Raw genomic sequence first — 19,418 nt, forward strand, 5'->3', positions numbered from 1 at the left:
TAAATGCGGTCTAAAACATTTAATATGACATCCTACCTAGCTTAGATAAGAACTTTGTTTTTGTTTTACTTAAGCATGTATATAGATTTTATGAAGATTTTAAATATATAAAGCGTGGACAATAGAACTTAATTTTAGTCACCTAGCCTTAGATTCACCAGCGGGCCGAAGGTCCTGGCAGCCAGTGCTCCTTTTTTTCGTGTAAATAAAATAATTGTATTATATTTTTCACATTTATAAATAAATAAATAAATAATAACACGAACTGGTTATTTACACTGTCTAATATAAATTTAAAGAGTAATATAGAATTTGACAATATTGTAAACATAATTGAAAATTTAAATCTGCAAAAACTTAATGTGGATGATCTTTATGGAGAAATCGCTTTATTAAACCAAGTTTATAATCAATTATGTACTTCTAAGGGTTTTGCAGAGCTATCAACTGCACAAAAATGGCAGCAGGTATTTAATATGAGTGATGATAATTTTTTAAACTGGTATAAGGTAATTTCATTTTTTATTGTATATTCCCGCCACGTCAGCATTCCCAGAAAGAGTTTTTTCTGTGATGAATAGCAAATGGCGAGGCGAAAGAACAAAGCGCCTCTGAATTTTATAAAAAATTAATTAATTATTTATTTCAATTTAAATATAGAATGTAAAGATGCTGTGCAATTGTTCAGTAAAGATGCTAATTTGATACAAATTGCAAAAAGCAATAAAAAATTTGTTTTTAAATATAATAATAAAGAAAAATAAATTATACTTTATTTTGATAGTATTATTTTTTTTCAACCAATGTAATTTAACTGGAAAAAAAAGGTGGCAACCCTACCTATAACACTGAATTTCTGCATTCCACTGACAATAACAACAAAACGAAACGTCATAATACATTAGCTGATTCTAAGAAAATATGAGTTGATGTATTATCTAAAGGTTCTTATAACAGTTGCAGACAACAACAAATTTTCATAGGAATTTGTGACAATTTATTAAAGGCCGCCTCAGGGCCATAATAATAGGGGGGTTCTCTTGCTCTTGCAAGATTTCAGTTTGCAAAAAATCGTATACCGAAATATACAAGGGCACGAGAGCACCCTTTGCAGAATCTGTTGACATATGACCGGCTGATTCGGTAAATTTATTGTAAATGACTATTGTGCATGGCTATTGTGAATTGGCGCACCTTCTGCATTCATCCTTAACAAAAAAAAAAAAAAAACAGCTAGCACAGGGTTGCAATTCTTTTTTTAAGTGTCATTCTACGAGAATAAAGATTGGTTTTGGTCTGATATATTCTACAGCCATTGGAAATAATTTTCTGCGTGTGTTCGTTTTTGTGCCGGTGCACCAAGAGGAAATATTATATCTGCAATTCGTGCACCGCGCAAGGGTTTTGCAAGAGCAAGAGAATACCCCTAATATACTAAGTATTGTACACATTGAAAAAGTCCACAAAAAACTCCGCGATTATATACATACATATGTATATCTCTTATGAATATCCCACAATAACATTTTTTTGTCATTTACACAAATATGATTACGTTATTGATTTAATATACATAGATGTATGTATGTATATGGCCCTTTACAACATATGATTTAAATTAATATTTTCGAAGGTTTACAGATTGAACTATATGCGAACAATTTCAAACTGATCCATTCTCAAAAAAAAAAATACAATGGCTAAATATTTGGAATGGTAGAACTAACTAATCAGTCGATGAATATTATACCTCGTGCATTCCAAAATACTGATGTCATAACCTTGCCAGCCGACTTTTTCGCCTTTTCACGCTTGAGAACCGTCTCATCATGGGCAGACCACTAGAGTGACGGTCGACTGAACTCCGAGGTGGAATGATGGAGACATGTTTGTCACACATCGACGCAAATATTCGGTTTTATTACGATTAAAGAGCACTCAAACATTCGTCAGAATCAGCAATTTTAGGGCGTCTACTGTCTTCAATGTCCTCCTCATTTCGCCTCTTCCCAACTTAGGAAATATCTTTTCAACGGTTGATTTCCCTGGTCCAGAACCTAAACAGTATTTTTCCCCAAAAAGCAATGCTTTATTAACACACGAAATGCTTTATGATAAATTTTTTGTCAACTAACACAAGTTGCTTCATAAAAATGCTACATCTCATTAATAGAAAATCTATATGATTTCTATGAATACATAGTAGTATTATCTTAGTGTGGGCAACAGTAGAACTTAGCGAAATTAGGATAACACACCCACGTAACGGCATTAATCAGAAAGGTATAAATTGCAGTACCAAGAGGCACACGATCTACCGACGTTAGGAAAATAGGCGACATCGTAACATAACTTTCCATATAATGGTTTTGTTAAAAACTACAAAAAGAGAGATAATACGTTTTACATCCTGAGTGAACCAAAAAAAAAAATGTATATGTATCAAGTAAGAGAGCATGAATATTTTCAGACAAAACACAAACAGTTCCTTTCATATTTTAACTATGCTATCTCGAGTCTAAAAATTGTCAAAATCGGACCATAAATGTCTAAGCTCCGAGTACCATTGGAGAATGACTGACTTTTTACCCTAATATGGATCAAATCGAGCGAAAACTTGCCTTAGCTCCACGTAACTGATATTTACGATTTCGAAAAGTCCTATTGACTTTATTACATATATTTTTATATGTATAGTAATATGATAAAAAAATAGCAAGACTTTGTTCATAATTTTAAAATTCTTAATTTATTATTCAAAATCTATGTCATCTCCCTCAAAGTAAGCACGTCGTTTGAGTTTGGTAAATAGTCAGAAGTCACACAGAGCTAAATCACGCGGTTATAATTGTGGCATGATATTAGTTGAAAGTTTGGCGAAAAATTCACGAAAAATTAAGGCAGTATGCGATGTGCATTACCGTGGTGCAAAAACCAATAGTTGCCGCCTCATAATTACGACCTATTTTTTACGAATAGCTTCTCGCAATCGACGCATAACACTCAATATTCCTTGTTGACAGTTTGGTCGGACGGGAGGAATTCGTATTGCACCACACATTAATAATCGAAACTGTTACCATAATCTTGATTTTTGACCTGTGGTTTTTTCTTCTTCGGTACACCGTAAAAGAAAGCAAAACCCAAACTATGAACGACTGTATTGATTTTAACGCCGTGTTTAACTTCATAATTGTCTCGAAATGCCCCGGTCTTCATCAGGTTAGCACACTTCTTTTGGTTAATATTAACGAATCATTTTATACTGAATAAAACAAAAACTGGTTTTTCACATTTTCCCACATTATTTAATATTGTTTTTGGTTTTTGGAAACCATCAAAAATATTACTATTTAATGTTTTTGTTTTTTTGGAAAGTTATTTATATTTACCCGATTTTATATATTTTCGCTAATACCACATACTAATAAAATGTGCTTTGTGTTTAACAAAGTTTAACTTTGTGTTTAACTTAAAGTAACTCATGTACCATCACCAATCATATGCAGTAAAGGCAGTCGGTGTTTGAAAATCCTGATATGATGATGACACTTCTCTGACCTTTTCACAGGGTTTGTCCGGAAAGTAATAGAACTGATTTTCTTCCGCGACTGTATTTTGGAGCGTGCGCACAACGACTGGGTTCGGTTTATCTATCCAATAAACGAGCGGGTTTTCAGTTATCTCAGAGCACCTGGAGAGTCAGAACAAACATTCGAGCGACGTGTTTCTATGAGTGGTGCAAGCCGAAATGCAGCGTTCATTAGAGCAAAGGTACGCAATAAATTCTGTGTGAAACTCGGTTAATCTGCGATAGATGTTTGATATGATCAAGCAGGCTTACCCAGGTTTTGCTTTAGCAAGAAGTGGTGTGTTTCGGTGGCACTAGGCTTTTTTTCTTTGCGTCTTTGGATTTGCTCATTCATATCAAAAGTGAAAACCATGTTCATTGTCTTTTTTGAAATTGTGAAAGCGTCGTCCACCATGAATTTTTTCCTCTTGGACAAAGCATCAACGCCAAGTTTTACGTGGAATTCCAGAAGAGACTTGCACCACGACAACGCTCTGGTTAATACCGCCTTTCGTGTGAACAGCTACCTAATCAAGACAGGCATCCCAACGCTTTCGCAGCCGCCCTGCAGCCCAGATGTTCCTTGTTTTTTCCTCCCAAGCAGTAGGGACCGCGGCTCTCAAGGCTCTTCCGGAAAATACATTCCGTGATGACTTCAATACTTGGAAATCGCACTGCATCGACGCAGAAGGAGTCTATTTTGAATTGATTGATTCAATACATTTTTTTTATATCGACTCAGTAATATTACTTTCCGGACAGACCCTGTATGCAAAAAATCCAAATTATAAATACTACAGATTGTGGGAATAATAGGGAGTTACTGCAGAACTTTTTGTTTCTTTGTCCAAATCGGACTACAGTTAGGTCTACTTCCCATATAATAAAATTTTAAATTCAATAAGGGTATTTGCTTGCACCGGCACAACAACAAACACACGCAAATCTTGTATATTTCGGTGTAGTTCAATCTGCAATCTTGCAAGATCAAGCGAATACCCTAATATGATATTTTCTTAAAAAAACTTGGTACGAAAACGCAGTCAGATATGCTACCTTATGGCTAGAAATTGTACACATCCAACAATACTGTGGACACCAGTACCTATAATTGACCTTTTACCGAAAATTATTGAAATTCACAGAGGATCCTTTCCTGTCTGTGCGCTACAAATGGGTTGAATCGGTTAATACTTCCCTGAGATTATAATCTTTATATTAGATATACTATATAATAATTAATAATTCGATAATTATAGAACTTCCGGTTGACTTTATGCATTATTATGAAGAGAGCAGTTTTTACTATGTAGCATGTTAATAATATGTAGTATTGGCAAAAATAGATAAAATCTGTTCGATACTAAAGTAGATAGCTTATATAAGGTTTTATCAGCACCTGAATAAATTTTCCGGACTTCGATTCTTGCGAGTAGCAAAAGTACATAATGTTCGGTGAGCCCTACCTTACTCGTTAGTTAAGCTTTCGTGCATTATCTTTTATGTGTCTAATATTTTACATCGAGTAAACTAATTTTGCTTATACTTGGACAATCACTTTTTTTTCGAATAGTCCCGATATTTATGTACATATGGTACTTATATGAGTGGAAATATCTCTTTAAATTAAATATACGTGCCTTATTGGATTTCCAAACCACATTGGGTGAAATTTTATGGTGTGAAAACGATCAATATTAAAATTTAAACGTGCAATGGCTATTGTATAGTAAAGAAAGCACTCCTACTCTTGCGTCGTCGCCTCGCATCCCAGAAATGTGAGCAAAGCTTATACAAAATGTGGTGGCTAACCCATGTGGAGCCTGAGATCAGGGCTAAAAGTGAGGAAGCTGTAGAGGAGCCAATCCGTCATATTCGCTTTAAGGGACTATAACAGTGTGCGACCTCTCGGAGGTGCAAACAAATCAAACTTTAAACGCGGTTTTCTCGAAGCGACATTTTTCAAAATTGCTGGCGGCCTAACTCTTCTTTTGATTGGTTGAAAATTGTCATTTGGCATTAAAAAAACGGCTTTGTTTTTCAAAATTACACCATTTTGTTTATTTTTGATATTTTTCAAAGATGGTAGGTAATTGTATAGAAAATATCTTTAAGTGTAATAAGCTTTTAAATTTTTTTTGTTTCAGCTACTCATTTGGCCGGAAACATGCCAGCAGTTGGATCACTTTTTTTAGCACCTCCGAAGACAAAAAAAAAAAAGAATTTTAAATATAGCTGAAAATATACCTTATTACGTTCGAAGAAGGTCAAAATATTCAATCGCGTACTTTCTCTTAAAAAATTCACGAAAATCCCTTAATTTTTTTCATAGGTCACACTGGTATAGCCCCTTAAGGGTTTGCTGAAGTCTAAGTGCAGTCTCTGTTCACTAAAGGTGCGGCCGAAATCGGGCATTGGTTTTGACGAAAAAGGGATCCCTATATAAATGTGTAGCGAACTTTGTATTGCTCGCCTAGCGAGGTTGTGCGCCGAGTTTTTGCGGAAGATTTATATTTGCGCATTGGCAATGGCTATTACTGCAGTCGATGGAACGATGAGACGAAATATACGGCGACATTGACATAGTTCAGCAAATCAAGAAACAGCTCTGCGCCAACAGCTGCTAGGAGAAAGAGAACATTCCAGCTTTGAAGGTTTTCACCCGCCGGTGGAAGCAGAGAAAGAGGAAGTCCTTCATTCCGTTAGAAAAATCGGGTAGAAAAGTAGCAGGATAGAAGCAGGAAAGGTGAAGAATTCGGTTGTTGCATGTGCTATGTGGAATGTAGTCCTGTCTTGTTGGAACCAGATATTATCAAGATCAACTTTTTTCAACTGCAGCCATAAAACGCTGGTTATCATCGTAAAGAAAATGTACGCTTGCAATTTTCAACAATTCGTCGAATAGCGTGCACAGAAGGACGATTATTTGGGTAATAAAGTTGATAAATTTGTAAACGCTGTTCTTGATTATATGATGAAATTGTAAGCACTACTGAATATAATGAAAATAAAATTACAGATGATGAAATATTAAATATAGAATAAAATTCCGATTGAAGCCAACACTAATAAAACCAGGACAGGACAGGACTGAACAAATTTCTTAAAATTTTTAAACTTTACAACGTCGTTAATGTGATGGGACTTTACTTTATGAAATAAATTAAGATATACATCTTGTGTACATATGTACGAGTACATACCATCATTTATTGCTTGCTCTTGCGGACGGGGACTAACAGCTTTTCGAGTTTCCCAAGCCGCAGCATCCTCACGATTATTTATCAGCGGAGAGACAACCCCAGACAGGTTTTGTTGAGCTATCTGCTGCCTCTGCTTCTGTTGTCGTTGATGTAATTGTGACATAGAGATTAATTGTGATTTTGCGACATCTTGTAGAGGAGGTGACTGATATTGAGGCACTGAAGCAAACTGTAAAATTGAGAATGTTAGTCGGTATATTAGTTTATAATGAGAGCAAAGAAAACCACCTTTTGACCTTTAGTTTCTACCTTGATCGCGGAGGCTGCGTCACCATCCGATTTTGCCGTTGAGGTAGCTCCTGAGCACTTATTATTTATACCAAAGAGAGATGTAACGAGCATAATTTTTACCAAATTTGAATTGTTATTGAAAACTTACTTCCGGTCCTTCGTCACTACCATCTTCACATTGTGGTATACCATCACAGGCATTATAGACAGCAATACATTCACCGGAATGACAGGGGAACTGAAAACGTCCACAATGGGGTGGATACACTGCCAAAAATTAAAGGAAATTATTCGTATTCATTTATGTAACGTTATACATTTAGTATACGTACCATTTTGTGGAAAAGCTAAGCTCATTGGTGGTATTCGGTCTGCTCCTAGCATGGGTTCTGGTGCCGCTGTTGCCAATATATTCGTGTTTCCTCTAGAAGTGGCGGTGACAGGCGTTCCTACCATATATAATGTGGAAATATCTGTAGGCACCTTCCCGGATCCAACTGCTCCAGACGTCATTTTATCAAGCGTTTCAGGTTTTACTTTTAAACGTGTTAATTCCCACTCTTGTTGCGAAAAATTTTTGGTACCAGCCACTTCTGTTGCACTTGGGGCTTTTGTAGTTTTTTCATTCAAATTGTGTGCGACTGTCAGCACAGCACTGGTATAATTAGTATGGCGAGTGAATTTACAATGAAAATTCTCGGGTGGACCGCACTCGAATAGGTAACAATAACCGTCACTTTTATCTTCAAAGACATAAACGTCACAGGATTCCGTTTCGCAACAAAGACGTTGACATTCCTCAGTGGTGTCGAGCTCAAGCCCTTGTAAGTACTTGCCACCAAGTGTTTGTGATTCACCTGTGCGAATAATAGTGTTTTTGTGGATTTCATATTTGCCTTCAAGAAAAAGTAAGATTGTTGAATAACAATGGTCGTACCTGAGGAATTTATTATATAATTTGAAAAATAACACATTAATAAAACTGTTTGATTTGAAGTTTTATTCGTGTAGACTTTTTCTTTGTACATACATTTATGTTGGCCAGCCAAACGTTGTGTGTAGAAACATTTGCAAGTATAAGTATCATACAAATATGAAAATTAGTTTAGATATATCTGTCTATAAGCCCTATTGATACGCTCAGTTACTCACGTAAATGCAACAAATACAATAAGAAACAAGTAGTAAAGAGGTAAGTTCGAAGAAATACGTATAAATCATTATTTTAACGTGCTTATATTACAGTGCAAAAATGGCCGAAATCGGACTACAACCCCTCTACCTTACCATATAATAAAATTTTAAATTCCATTTGATTTCTTCATTTTCTAGTGTATAAATCAAGATGCAATTAATATAACGATACAAAATTTTGCACGAATAATTTTCATAAATTGTTCAAGCCTTTAGGTACCGAATGTGTTGAATCCAGTAATTGACTTTTGACCGAAAATATTAGTGAATGTGAGAGACATATTTAAATACAGAGAGTTCCGGGTGACCGCTTACCGCATATGAGTTATCTTTTTGAAAATGAGAGAGCGTGTTTTACTCATAACGGTGTATGTTTGTGACAAAAATGCATTAAATTGAACACAAAATATAACTAATATCAGGATTTTCGAACATCCGGTTGACTTTACTCCATATGATTGGAAATTGTATGTGAGGTACTTTAATGAAACCCTCGGAACATTTTATAGTATGTGGCATAATAATATTTAGTATCGGCAAAAATAGATAAAAATGAGTCAATACTATTCCCAACTCTCAAATACTATTAGGCCTACAACTTTGCTTCCGCCGTTTTCCAATAGACGTCTCTAGGGTGAAGCACTGGTCCATTAAATTGTTTTATATCGATCTTGGACATTTGTGTCAACATTAACCCAACAAAATATTTGTACAGATCTGTTTGCATCTCAAACTTATTCTTAACTGAAAATGTCAATTTTTGAGCCGAATTCTCTTCTTCTTTTTTAATTCCAAGAAAAGTGCGGCTGAGGAACCGTCCACGCTTTACTGAGGCTGATATAGAATTTTTGTAAAGCAATTTGTGTTAGTTTACAAAGAAATGGATCATAAAGCATTTCGTGTGTTAATTAAGCATTGCCAGTGTATTATTTATATTATTAACTAGAGAACCCGTCCATGTTTCACTGTGGCTGATGCATAGACAATACTACTACCACCATTTATATGATTTTTTATTAGTTGGATTATAACTATTAGTTAATGAGATATAGCATTTTTGTGAAGCAACTTGTGTTGTTTACAAAAAAATGGATCGTAAAGCATTTCGAAAATACATTAGAATCAGGGAACCCCACTGATGAAAAAGTATTTGCTAAGCTGGAAACAGGCGAAATCAGCACTAGGGTGTCTCGATTTCGGACTTTTTCGATTCGGGATTTCTAATACTGCGGAAAAGTTGCCTTAGTACTTCCTGATTCCAATGCARCTTTTTGTTTTGAGATCGGATTGCATCTTCAACCCCAACTCCGGCCTTGAAATTTCGGAAATTCGCCTAAAATCGTGAAATTGTCTACCTAGCGCCTGAAATACGCATCTCATGGCAAAATGTATAAAACAAAAGTTATTTGTCACGTCATTTGCTACCGAAATTGTATATAATCATGGCCGTAGGACGAACCGTTCCCGAGATACGAGCGAAAATGCGGCGCGCCACAGCGCAAGGTGAAAATTGTTGCAGCTCTCAGCTAACCTGTATTGGTCACCCAGAACCCACCGCTTGGAGGTGGCTGCTCTTCGGGTTCCTCCCAAGCCCAACCCAACCAACCAACCATATGTCAGGCTTGTCTTAGTCTGAATTTATTGATAAAAATAGATTTTGTACTAAACTTTGGCACTTGTTGCCTAGATTTCAGTGTAGAGCGTATAAAACGATCAGGAGATTGGGAGCCAATAACTTTAGAAGATGCCTCTGTCACCAGTTTGACGGTTCTCTCGACTGCCACGGTGTGAGAGGGGAATTCACTAAATTTCCATACCTCTGCAGTGTCACCCGACAGCCCTTTTATGAGTTCTTCGTTAGAAACTGAACTGGTGGAACAGTCAAGGTAATCATATCGTAATAATTATTAGCTTTGAAATTCAGCTTTGGCACTTTATTACATCTAACCCTTCTATTTACAGTGTCAGACTCTGCTTCTCTGGCTGCCAGAAGACGGTCAAGGGTCAACTTTCTGACTTCTATCCRTYCGTCAGTCATCATACTAAGGAGAATGTTTTCTGGAAGAGCAAAGAAAGCATTCTGTTGAATGGATGAATCGACAACCTTGCGCAGTTTAGCAGGTAAGTATCTCGACCTTTGAATTGCAGCAGTAGAGATGGCGCGAGCCAACTTTGATTGAACTGTTGAATCTTATTGAGAACCACAAAGGTGAGTAAACTGTACGTATGTACTTGACCAGAATCTTTATTTACTTTGTTGGTTTGTCAGTAGAAATGTATAATCTCAGAATTCTATTTGCACAGGTGAACCAGCGAGATTTGCACATGTTACCTGGATGCGTCGACGCTAAATCATCATCAGCATCGTTTTTGGAAGAATCCATGTGCGACGCACCTACATTGTTGTCGTCTGTATGAGAGTCTGGCTGATCTGAATGGTCACGTGTTCTAGCTGATACTTTTCTGGTAAGTGTTGATGTTGCATGACATTTTGAAAGCTTTTCTTTACGTTCATTTTTCTTTGTAATCTTTTTTGTTTCAGGTAGATCAACACTTCCAATGCGACCAATTCTTCTGGTTCTCTGGTCCAAGAGAAATGGTTGTTCATTGATAGGAACTTTCCTTTCCTTTGGACAAGTGCAAGGAGAAAAATAAATGCATTTACAAGCAGTGATGTCAAATCATTTTCCGGCAGAAGAGACGAAGTCGTCTCTTTTAGAGCTCAAACCTATTGGGTTCCTTAAAAACATTTGTTTAAGAGTCAAAAATTTCTTATAGTATGTGGTGAGCATTTGTACAACTCTGGTGTGTGAAACYATCGGAATAGATGACTTTTTGAAAGTATTTTCAACCTTTTTTGCAACTATTTCTGTAACCTCTTTACTCCTAGGTTYATAGTTGTCGCCTCGGAGTCGCCCTATACGATATCTTTCAAACTGATAACATAAAAGAACATCCTGGTAAGTAGGTAACTGGGACTCAGAGAGATTGTACTGTAATTAGCACTGATTACAATGATGCTCTAAAAAGGCGAAAGCTCTATGCAAAGTGGGGGTCTCGCAAGTTCGTAATCCAACAAAACAACGAATAACTGATTCTGAGAAGTGCTTGAGTGCTCTTTAATCGTAATAAAACCAAATATTTGCGTCTGTATGTGCCAATAGAAAAATAGCTCCATCATTTCTCACTGGAGTCCAATAGACAGTCATTCTAGTTTACTGCACATGGTGAACCGGTTTTCAGGCGTGGAAAGACGAAAATATCGGCTGAATTAGCCAGTTATAATCTATTTCTCTGCGTATTTGGTTGCAGTTCTTTGTACTATTTCAAATACTTAGCAATTGTATTACTTTTGAGGAAGAATCTGTCTAAAATTGTACGCATATATTCAAAGGATTCCTACAAACATGAAATTCTCAGCCAAATCCGTTCAGCCGTTCTTGAGTTATAAATGGTGTAACTAACGCGACTTCTTGTATATATTTAGATATATAAAATTGCTTCAAAATATATTATCGAATATACCTGAGCAATATACAGATCAATCTAATTAGCATTTTCTTTGTGCCAAAAAAAAGAAAGATTATAAAATATTCGGTCACAACTAAACCTTAGCTTTTACTTATTTTTATTACTAGAAATACATTTGTTCAACACTGTACAGTTAGTTCAGTAAATAGGGAATCGGCCGGACACATACACAACCATATGGTATGTAAATGTAAACTTCAGTAAAAGTTATCATAAAAAGTAATTAAGAGCTGAAAACATAATTAGTTAAAAAGTCAAAAAAACTAGAATAATATGAAGTGTTATGGTAGTTACACCAACATAATTAGCAAAGTTAGTTAATTTTAAAAAATAACAAAAGAAGAAAAAAGCAACTCTCTTTGTACATTTGGAGCTCATCCATGCTCTTGGAACCAACTAGTTAATCCGAAAATCTTTTCTTTTAAAATAATAAGGAAATATCGATCTTAAATTTGCAATAATTAAGTGTATAAAACTGATTCACATATCAACAGTAGATATGCTGTTATTGTTATAGGAATCCACACTAAAAATCTGCAACACTTGCTGGAGCTCGCATGCATTTATTTTTAAATTGTGATGTCCGATAAGCCAAAACAATGACAGACGGATTAAATAGCATTCAGTGAGCAATCTAAATGATTGTCTGGTCAAGTAATATAGAAATATCATACATATTACAGAAACGATCATAAGCAGTCGCATCAAATATGAAATGAACGATAAATCGGAGTGAATAAACTACCCACAGTCCAAACGCGTAAAGAACCACTCAGCCTTAATTTAAAATCAAGCAATGGAATACTATGATTAAAATTAGCGTCACTCCACTAAAACACTTCATGTAGTATGTGCATATGTATGTTTGTTTTTGTTATTTTATTTACCCAAGCATTGTTCCAAATCCATTCGTTTTTTCAATTGATGCGTATCGACGTCTGCTGTTGCTGTTTTTACGGTGAATGGACTGCCAAATACACCTGTTGCCTGTGTGGCAGCCCAACTTGCATAACTATTTCCGACTTTAGAGTCGGTAACTTTGGAACTGCAACTAATGTGTGGCACATTCTCAGTCAAAATTAGGAGCAATATAGCGATTTCGGCAGTTTGTCGCAGAAGACGTGTTTCGGGACCGACCGCGACGCCCATTAAAAAGCGATTACGAAACATGAAATGCACAGAAATAATATACGGTTGAAATATCCAGCTGAAGGGTACAATTGGATATATCCTTTGTTTTTAGCGTGTAAACAATTATCTGTATATTTGGTTAAGATTCTTCGGTTGGCATGCGTTTTATTACATTAAATTGGTAGCTGCGTTCATAGTCATCTGTATATGATGTAGCAAGTCCCAATTCTTAAATGCGCATTAATATGATATTGTTTTTTTTATTAATCCCATTTAATATCAATTGTTTAATTTATTTTTGTATCAGTTATTTTTTTGATATTTATATTATTGTTGGTACTCTTGTCTGTTATGGGAAAATATTGATTTTTCCACACACTGCTTCGTTAGGACTATATATTTTTTCAATGAAATGCTTTTGCAACGTTAACTCATTAAATAACCGTAGATATACATATATACACCAACTTAATTTGCATCGATAAAGTATTTTTTCCTAAAAAAATCGTTATTAATAATGACTTATGTGCTATCCACTATTTTGTTACTTGACTCTTTTACTCTCAGCACTTTATGGCCACAACCAGAGTTTTATTTTAACGCCATGAAGTATTCCAATGGAAGTGATATTCCAATAAAAGCTTATGTAGAAGTAAATACGTCTGGAATAAAAATATTTGAAATTTTGTATCCGTAGGTTACTTAATTAGTGTAAAAAGAATATTAATTATAAAGGTTATTTTTATAAATTTGAAAGACTACATCCTGGATGTAGAAGAAGAATAACGGCGAGAACATACATAGATAAGTTCCTTTCGTTTCAATTATATCTTCGTTAATAAAGAAGGGCTCATAAACTTTGAAGAATAAAAAACGTTACACTGCATTCATTGCATCTACTATTATAGCACAACTATTTTTATGCCCTGAACAGGGTGTATTTAGTTCGTGGCAAACTAAATATGTGTATCATCCAGAAGTAAATGTTGGATACCCTATTGAATATACATGTACGTATGTATACTGAATTGATTTAGTCATGTTCGTCTGTATATATGCGAACTAGTTTCTAAGTTTTTACGTAATTTTCTCCTCAAAAAGCTGAACAATTAGAATCACCGATATCGGACCCCTAAAGCATTTACATAGCTGTCATACAAACTGACCGAATAAGTTATGTATTGTCTAAAAACTTTTTTTATTTGTGAAGGATATCATAACAACGAAGCACTCGAAGTTAGCGTTTTTGTCTTGTTTATATATAACATTAAATGTTTCGGGAAATGACACACTGTACTTTTATACTTTACTTTTACTTTAGATGGGAAAATCTGGTAATTTAATTCTGATAGAAATAGAGGCGGAGCATAAGTCAAGTAGTTAAGTGGAACTATGTACATAATTTTTAATGTCAACTTAACAACATTTCATACATATCTGACAACACCGCTTCTACTCGCTGTCAATATCGGTATTAACAGCCCTATTCTTATGAACGAACGGATAAAAAGATATTGTATGTTGAGACTAGAGGACCCGTCCACGTTTTACTGTGGCTGATAAATAGATAGTACAACTAATATCATCTATATGATCTCTATTATTTAGATTATAACTATTAGTTAAAGAGATATAGCATTTCTGGTGAAGCAACTTATGTTAGTTTACAAAAAAATTAATCAAAAAGCATTTCATGCGTTAAGAAAGCATTGGTTTTTGAAGGAAAATAGTCGAATTTCGGCTGTGCACCAGTGAAATCAATCGAGTCGAGTCGACAGTCAGCTAGTGGACTGCATATAATGAAACGGCTCTCGTGGCAAGTCAAAAAATTAGCTGGCAAGGTTATTTCATCAGTCTTTTGGGATGCCTGTGGTATGTATACTATTCATCGAATGATTACTGAGCCAGTTCTAATTAATTGCACTGTGCATTTGGTTGCGGTTCTATTTCACTATTACCAATATTTAACATTTTTATTATTTTTTAGGAAAGATCAGTTTGAAATATATGGGTATACTTCATCGTTACCGTTTAAATATTGCTCTGCTTCGAAAAGATTGCTGTATATCTCAAATTATAATAGATATTTTTATCAACACTTCAGTTATGCCGCTATATTTTTATTCTAGATATCGCGTTTGGTTTGTAATGAATGCATCTGCGTCCTTCGCCCATAATCTAACAAAGACTTGACGACGCTTGTTATGCATTCTTGTTCTCTCCAATAGTTAGCAGGAATGAAAAAAATGTAATGGCTACCCATACATGTACTGAATCACCCAATTTATTACTTAAGAACGAACAACCCTGTCCACAATATGAAAACTTGCTATTGGTCTACAGATGTCGCCTTTTAAGTTTTGAATATTGGATACTGCGATATTAGCGCAGTCTATCGGATCTAATCTAAAATATTCCAAAATTTCCAACTAATTACAAATGAAAGATTAGTTTCAAAAAACATTTTCCAGTGGATCAGATTGTGAATCTAAACCATTCTCGAATCTCCTTGAAGAGACAGAAAAAGTTTCATCAAAATCGGACCAGTCGATTAGCGGCAGTTCAATTAAAAACACACGGTCAAAAGATTTATATACATATATAAAGATAATACTCTGTAATGTTGCGGGTGCTCCTAGGATTTTCTTTCACATTTTGAAATTCTAAAAAAAAAAATAATAGATTTGCAGAATTACTCACTTTTCTTGCTTGTCCATTTCTTTATTTTTGTAAAATAGTTGGTTCACAGCAAAGTTCCTTTCACCACATGGGGTGCTTTCTTCTTGTGAGGTTTGAGCAAGAATAACTTCACAAAATAAAACGCACAAATTAGTTGTGAGGTTTTCTTAGAATAGGGCTGTTAATGAATGTATTTTGTAATGGCAACGAAGACAAATTTTAGTCACAGAAAAATTATTTCAAAGTATTTCATAGGTTTTAAAAATAATGTTATACTAAATAAACATGCATGTTTTGCTTTAATACTATTTTTCTTTCTGTATATCAATCTTCTTATAAATTTTATAATTACAGTGGTACCTCGACATACGAGTGCCCCAACATACGAGTTTTCGAGATACGAGCCGACGAATAAGTGCTTTTTTGCTTTTAGTTACGAGCGAAATTCGAGATACGAGTCCGGTTCGGTTCGGTAGTAACACGTAGTCGCGCCATCATGATCAGTTAGCAGCGTGCTTCCGCTGTGATAAGTTGTGCAGTTGTGTTCGAGCGGGGCTGGTTTGGGAATTTTAAAAAGAGGAGCGGTATTCACTCCGCTGTCAGACATGGTGAGGCAGCAAGTTCAGATATGAAGGCAGCTGAGGTTTACATTAAAACATTTTCCGATCTAATAAAAGCCCAAGGATACATCTCTCAGCAAGTCTTCAACTGTGATGAGACAGGGCTGTTTTGGAAAAAGATGCCGAATAGAACATATATAACGGCAGAGGAGAAGATTATGCCAGGCCACAAACCTATGAAGGACAGATTGACTCTAGCACTGTGTGTTAATGCGAGTGGCGCCTGCAAGAGCAAGCCTCTGCTCGTGTACCATTCGGAAAACCCCAGAGAATTTAAATCGCATAAGATTTTGAAAGAAAAACTGGTCGAACCCGAAGGCATGGGTCACCAGGAAGTTCTTTGTGGGGTAGGTAAACCTGGTTTCGGCCCTAATGTTAAGAAATATATACTGGAAAATAACCTACTCGTGCAAGCCCTTCTCATCCCCGGCAATGCCGCTGCTCATCCACCAAACCTCGAAGATGACATCCTCGAGGAGTTAACATTCATAAAGGTTCTCTACTTACCACCCAACACCACTCCTATCCTGCAGCCCATGGATCAGCAAGTGATTTTTAATTTTAAAAAACTATACGCCGAGCATCTGTTTCTGTGCTGCTTTGAAGTGACGGAGAACACAAACCTCACCCTTCGAGAGTTCTGGAAACAGGCCTGGTTGGGAGTTACAACGAGGACCTTGACCTCTGCGTGGAAAAATCTGTGGCCTGAAGCTGTAGCTGAAAGGATCTATGAAGAATTGGAACCCAGCGTTTCAGTAGAGGAGGCGATTGTATCTCTGGGTAAATCCATGGGTCTAGAGGTGGAAGAGAGAGAGACGTGAACGAGCTCATCGAGGACACTCAGGTACTGACGACTTATACAAGAGTTACAGTCACAGCAGCATACTGAGGTTATGCAATAAATTGGTTTTGAGGAGTCAGAGGAGGCGGTTATTTCTACAAGTGAGATAAAGGAGATCTTACTAATCTAGGAGAGAGTTTCACAGTTCGTGGAAAAAACATCCAGAAAAAGTTACAACAGGTCGTGCATCTGACCTTTTTAATGACACTTACCTAACTTATTTCCGGAACATTCTGAGAGGGAGGAAGAAAAAAACCTCCTTGGACATGTTTTTTTCTAAACGGCCTACGGAGGATATCTAACTTATTTCTTTACATTCTCTTTATTGTTTTTGTGTAATAAATATTTGATATTTATAAATACGTTTTTATAAATTAAAACCACGTAACAAAAATAACTGGGGTGACATTTTGGAGGTTGGAACGGATTAATGGTGGTAGTAGTAATGGTTGTTTTGTATGGGGAAATTTGCTTCGAGATATGAGTAATTCAAGATACGAGCAAGGTTGCGGAACGAATTAAACTCGTATGTCGAGGTACCAATATCAAATTTGAGCAAAATGACGCTTGAAAAAAAAATATTCAATTATTTCTTCTGCGATGTTTTCTGTTTAGATGAATGAAATAGTTCCATTTAGCTTTGATCAATTAGCTCTGCTGTATTTCCATTCCATGGACTTACTTTCGTGTAATAGTGAAACATCTAAATCCTATTAATTTAATTATAATCTCAATTATAGACAACAAAAAGCCAAGCCGAATTCATTAATATTATTCGATTTCATTGTTCAATTGTATATAGTTGTCATTGACGACGATGCCCCCATTGTAGCCATCTTTCTACGTTGTGATATCGTTTTTGTATTGCATAATAACGTTTATATACTCTTACAACCAGTTGATACAGAATATTATACAGGGGTGTTATGGAATCCAAGACAGAATTGCTTAGCTGTCAGAATTGCAAACCAATTCTGATTTTGAATGTTGTCGAATAATCTGTTTGGATTTTCGTCTTTTCGAACATACGCAAAATCAATATTCGAATCAGCTGTTTACTAATGTTACAAAACTTGCAAGTAAATATGTATATTTGAAAGCAATCCTATTAAAGTTTTTAATGAGTTCCGAATAAAAGAAAGATTTTAAGAGTTAATAATGTTACAAAACTTGCAAGTAAATATGTATATTTGAAAGCAATCCTATTAAAGTTTTTAATGAGTTCCGAATTAAAGAAAGATTTTAAGAGAAAATATTTATCGAATGAATAACGCGCATTTGGGTGCTAAAATACGTTTTGTAAATCTAATAACTTAAAAATATATCCGGATTTCGTTTTCCCAAAAACTTAATAATTAACCCTCTGTCGGTTAAGAGTGCCCTCAGGCATGCATCACGAAATTCAAAATAAATAATAAATAAATAAAAAATTGCATATAGCTTAAAAACAAGCTTGTTGGCAACACTTCAATTGTGAGTGTTGTTTATTTTTGACAGGTTGTCAAGCTGCGTTTAAATTTACTGTTACGTTTCGTATGAGTTTTACTGGCGTGCAAAGCTAAAATTAATTAAAAAAAAAACAACAATTAAAAACAAAAATGATATCGGATTCTGTTCAGAGTTTTATTGTTGCAAAGGTAAGTAGTTCTTTTTACCTTTTACATACAAGTGAAATTGAAAAATGAAATGCAGTGTCGGGTGAGAAAACAAAATGGAAGAGTGCCTCAGGGCACTTATAACAGTTTATATGAAAATTTATGTTTTCTTTTTATTGTTTTTGTCGAGGGTTGTGTTTAGTATCGCGCCGGTTAATTTTGGCTCGCCGTACCTAAACGAGAGAACCAAATGGAAAATTTTAAACACGCATGTATGCTTAAATTATCGAACTTTGTTTTAAAACATATTTTATAAAAATCGGTTCACAAATTTTTCCACAAATTCACTTTAAAAAATGCTATTTTTTGCAAAATTCTAAATATATGCTAGTGTATTTTCATCTGTTTTGAATGGAACCAAACCAATTATGGATACATTTTCAAGCACATATATTACTTATGAATTACAAAAACCACTAGTAATGTCTTTAATTACTTTTGATTGTTAATTTCTTTGTAAATCTTTAAATAAAATACACCTTTTTCTGCATTGAGTTCAATAATGCGGAAAACCAAAATGACTGCCTAATTTGAACTGTCAAATTACCGAGAAAGCACGAACAAAAGGGAATAAATTAAACCCACTTAGCAATAAATGTATGAAGTGAACGCGAAAAGGTGTACAATACTAAAATACTGTAGATTGCGTAGCCGGTGTTGGATCGGCCAGGGTTATTTTTTTAAAGCGCGGCCGAAGGCCGC

The 19,418-nt window shown here is 35.3% G+C and overlaps 2 protein-coding genes across 4 annotated transcripts in view; one reads left to right on the top strand and one right to left on the bottom strand.

Moving 5' to 3' along the window:
• Positions 1–13,522, bottom strand: part of LOC108968085 — a 30,809-nt gene extending 17,287 nt beyond the window's left edge. For 2 of the 3 annotated variants that reach the window (XM_018931855.1, XM_018931853.1), the window contains exons 1-5: positions 12,678–13,482; positions 7,398–7,961; positions 7,214–7,332; positions 7,063–7,140; positions 6,775–7,003 (exon numbers count right to left, since the gene is read on the bottom strand). In XM_018931855.1, the coding sequence (XP_018787400.1) occupies positions 6,775–7,003; positions 7,063–7,140; positions 7,214–7,332; positions 7,398–7,961; positions 12,678–12,960 (1,273 nt within the window). In that variant the 5' untranslated portion in view covers positions 12,961–13,482. Of the gene's footprint in view, positions 1–6,774; positions 7,004–7,062; positions 7,141–7,213; positions 7,333–7,397; positions 7,962–12,677 lie in introns of all 3 variants that reach the window. The other variant, XM_018931854.1, reaches the window with a different exon arrangement.
• Positions 13,523–16,339: 2,817 nt separating this feature from the next.
• LOC108968078 (tigger transposable element-derived protein 1-like) lies at positions 16,340–17,041 on the top strand. Its single transcript, XM_018931843.1, has one exon. The coding sequence runs from the start codon at positions 16,340–16,342 to the stop codon at positions 17,039–17,041; it is 702 nt and encodes a 233-aa protein (XP_018787388.1).
• The last annotated feature ends 2,377 nt before the right edge of the window (positions 17,042–19,418 follow it).

Source organism: Bactrocera latifrons, unplaced genomic scaffold (genome assembly GCF_001853355.1).
Source record: "Bactrocera latifrons isolate USDA-ARS-PBARC rearing strain unplaced genomic scaffold, ASM185335v1 scaffold_200, whole genome shotgun sequence".
Classification (NCBI taxonomy): Eukaryota; Metazoa; Arthropoda; class Insecta; order Diptera; family Tephritidae; genus Bactrocera; species Bactrocera latifrons.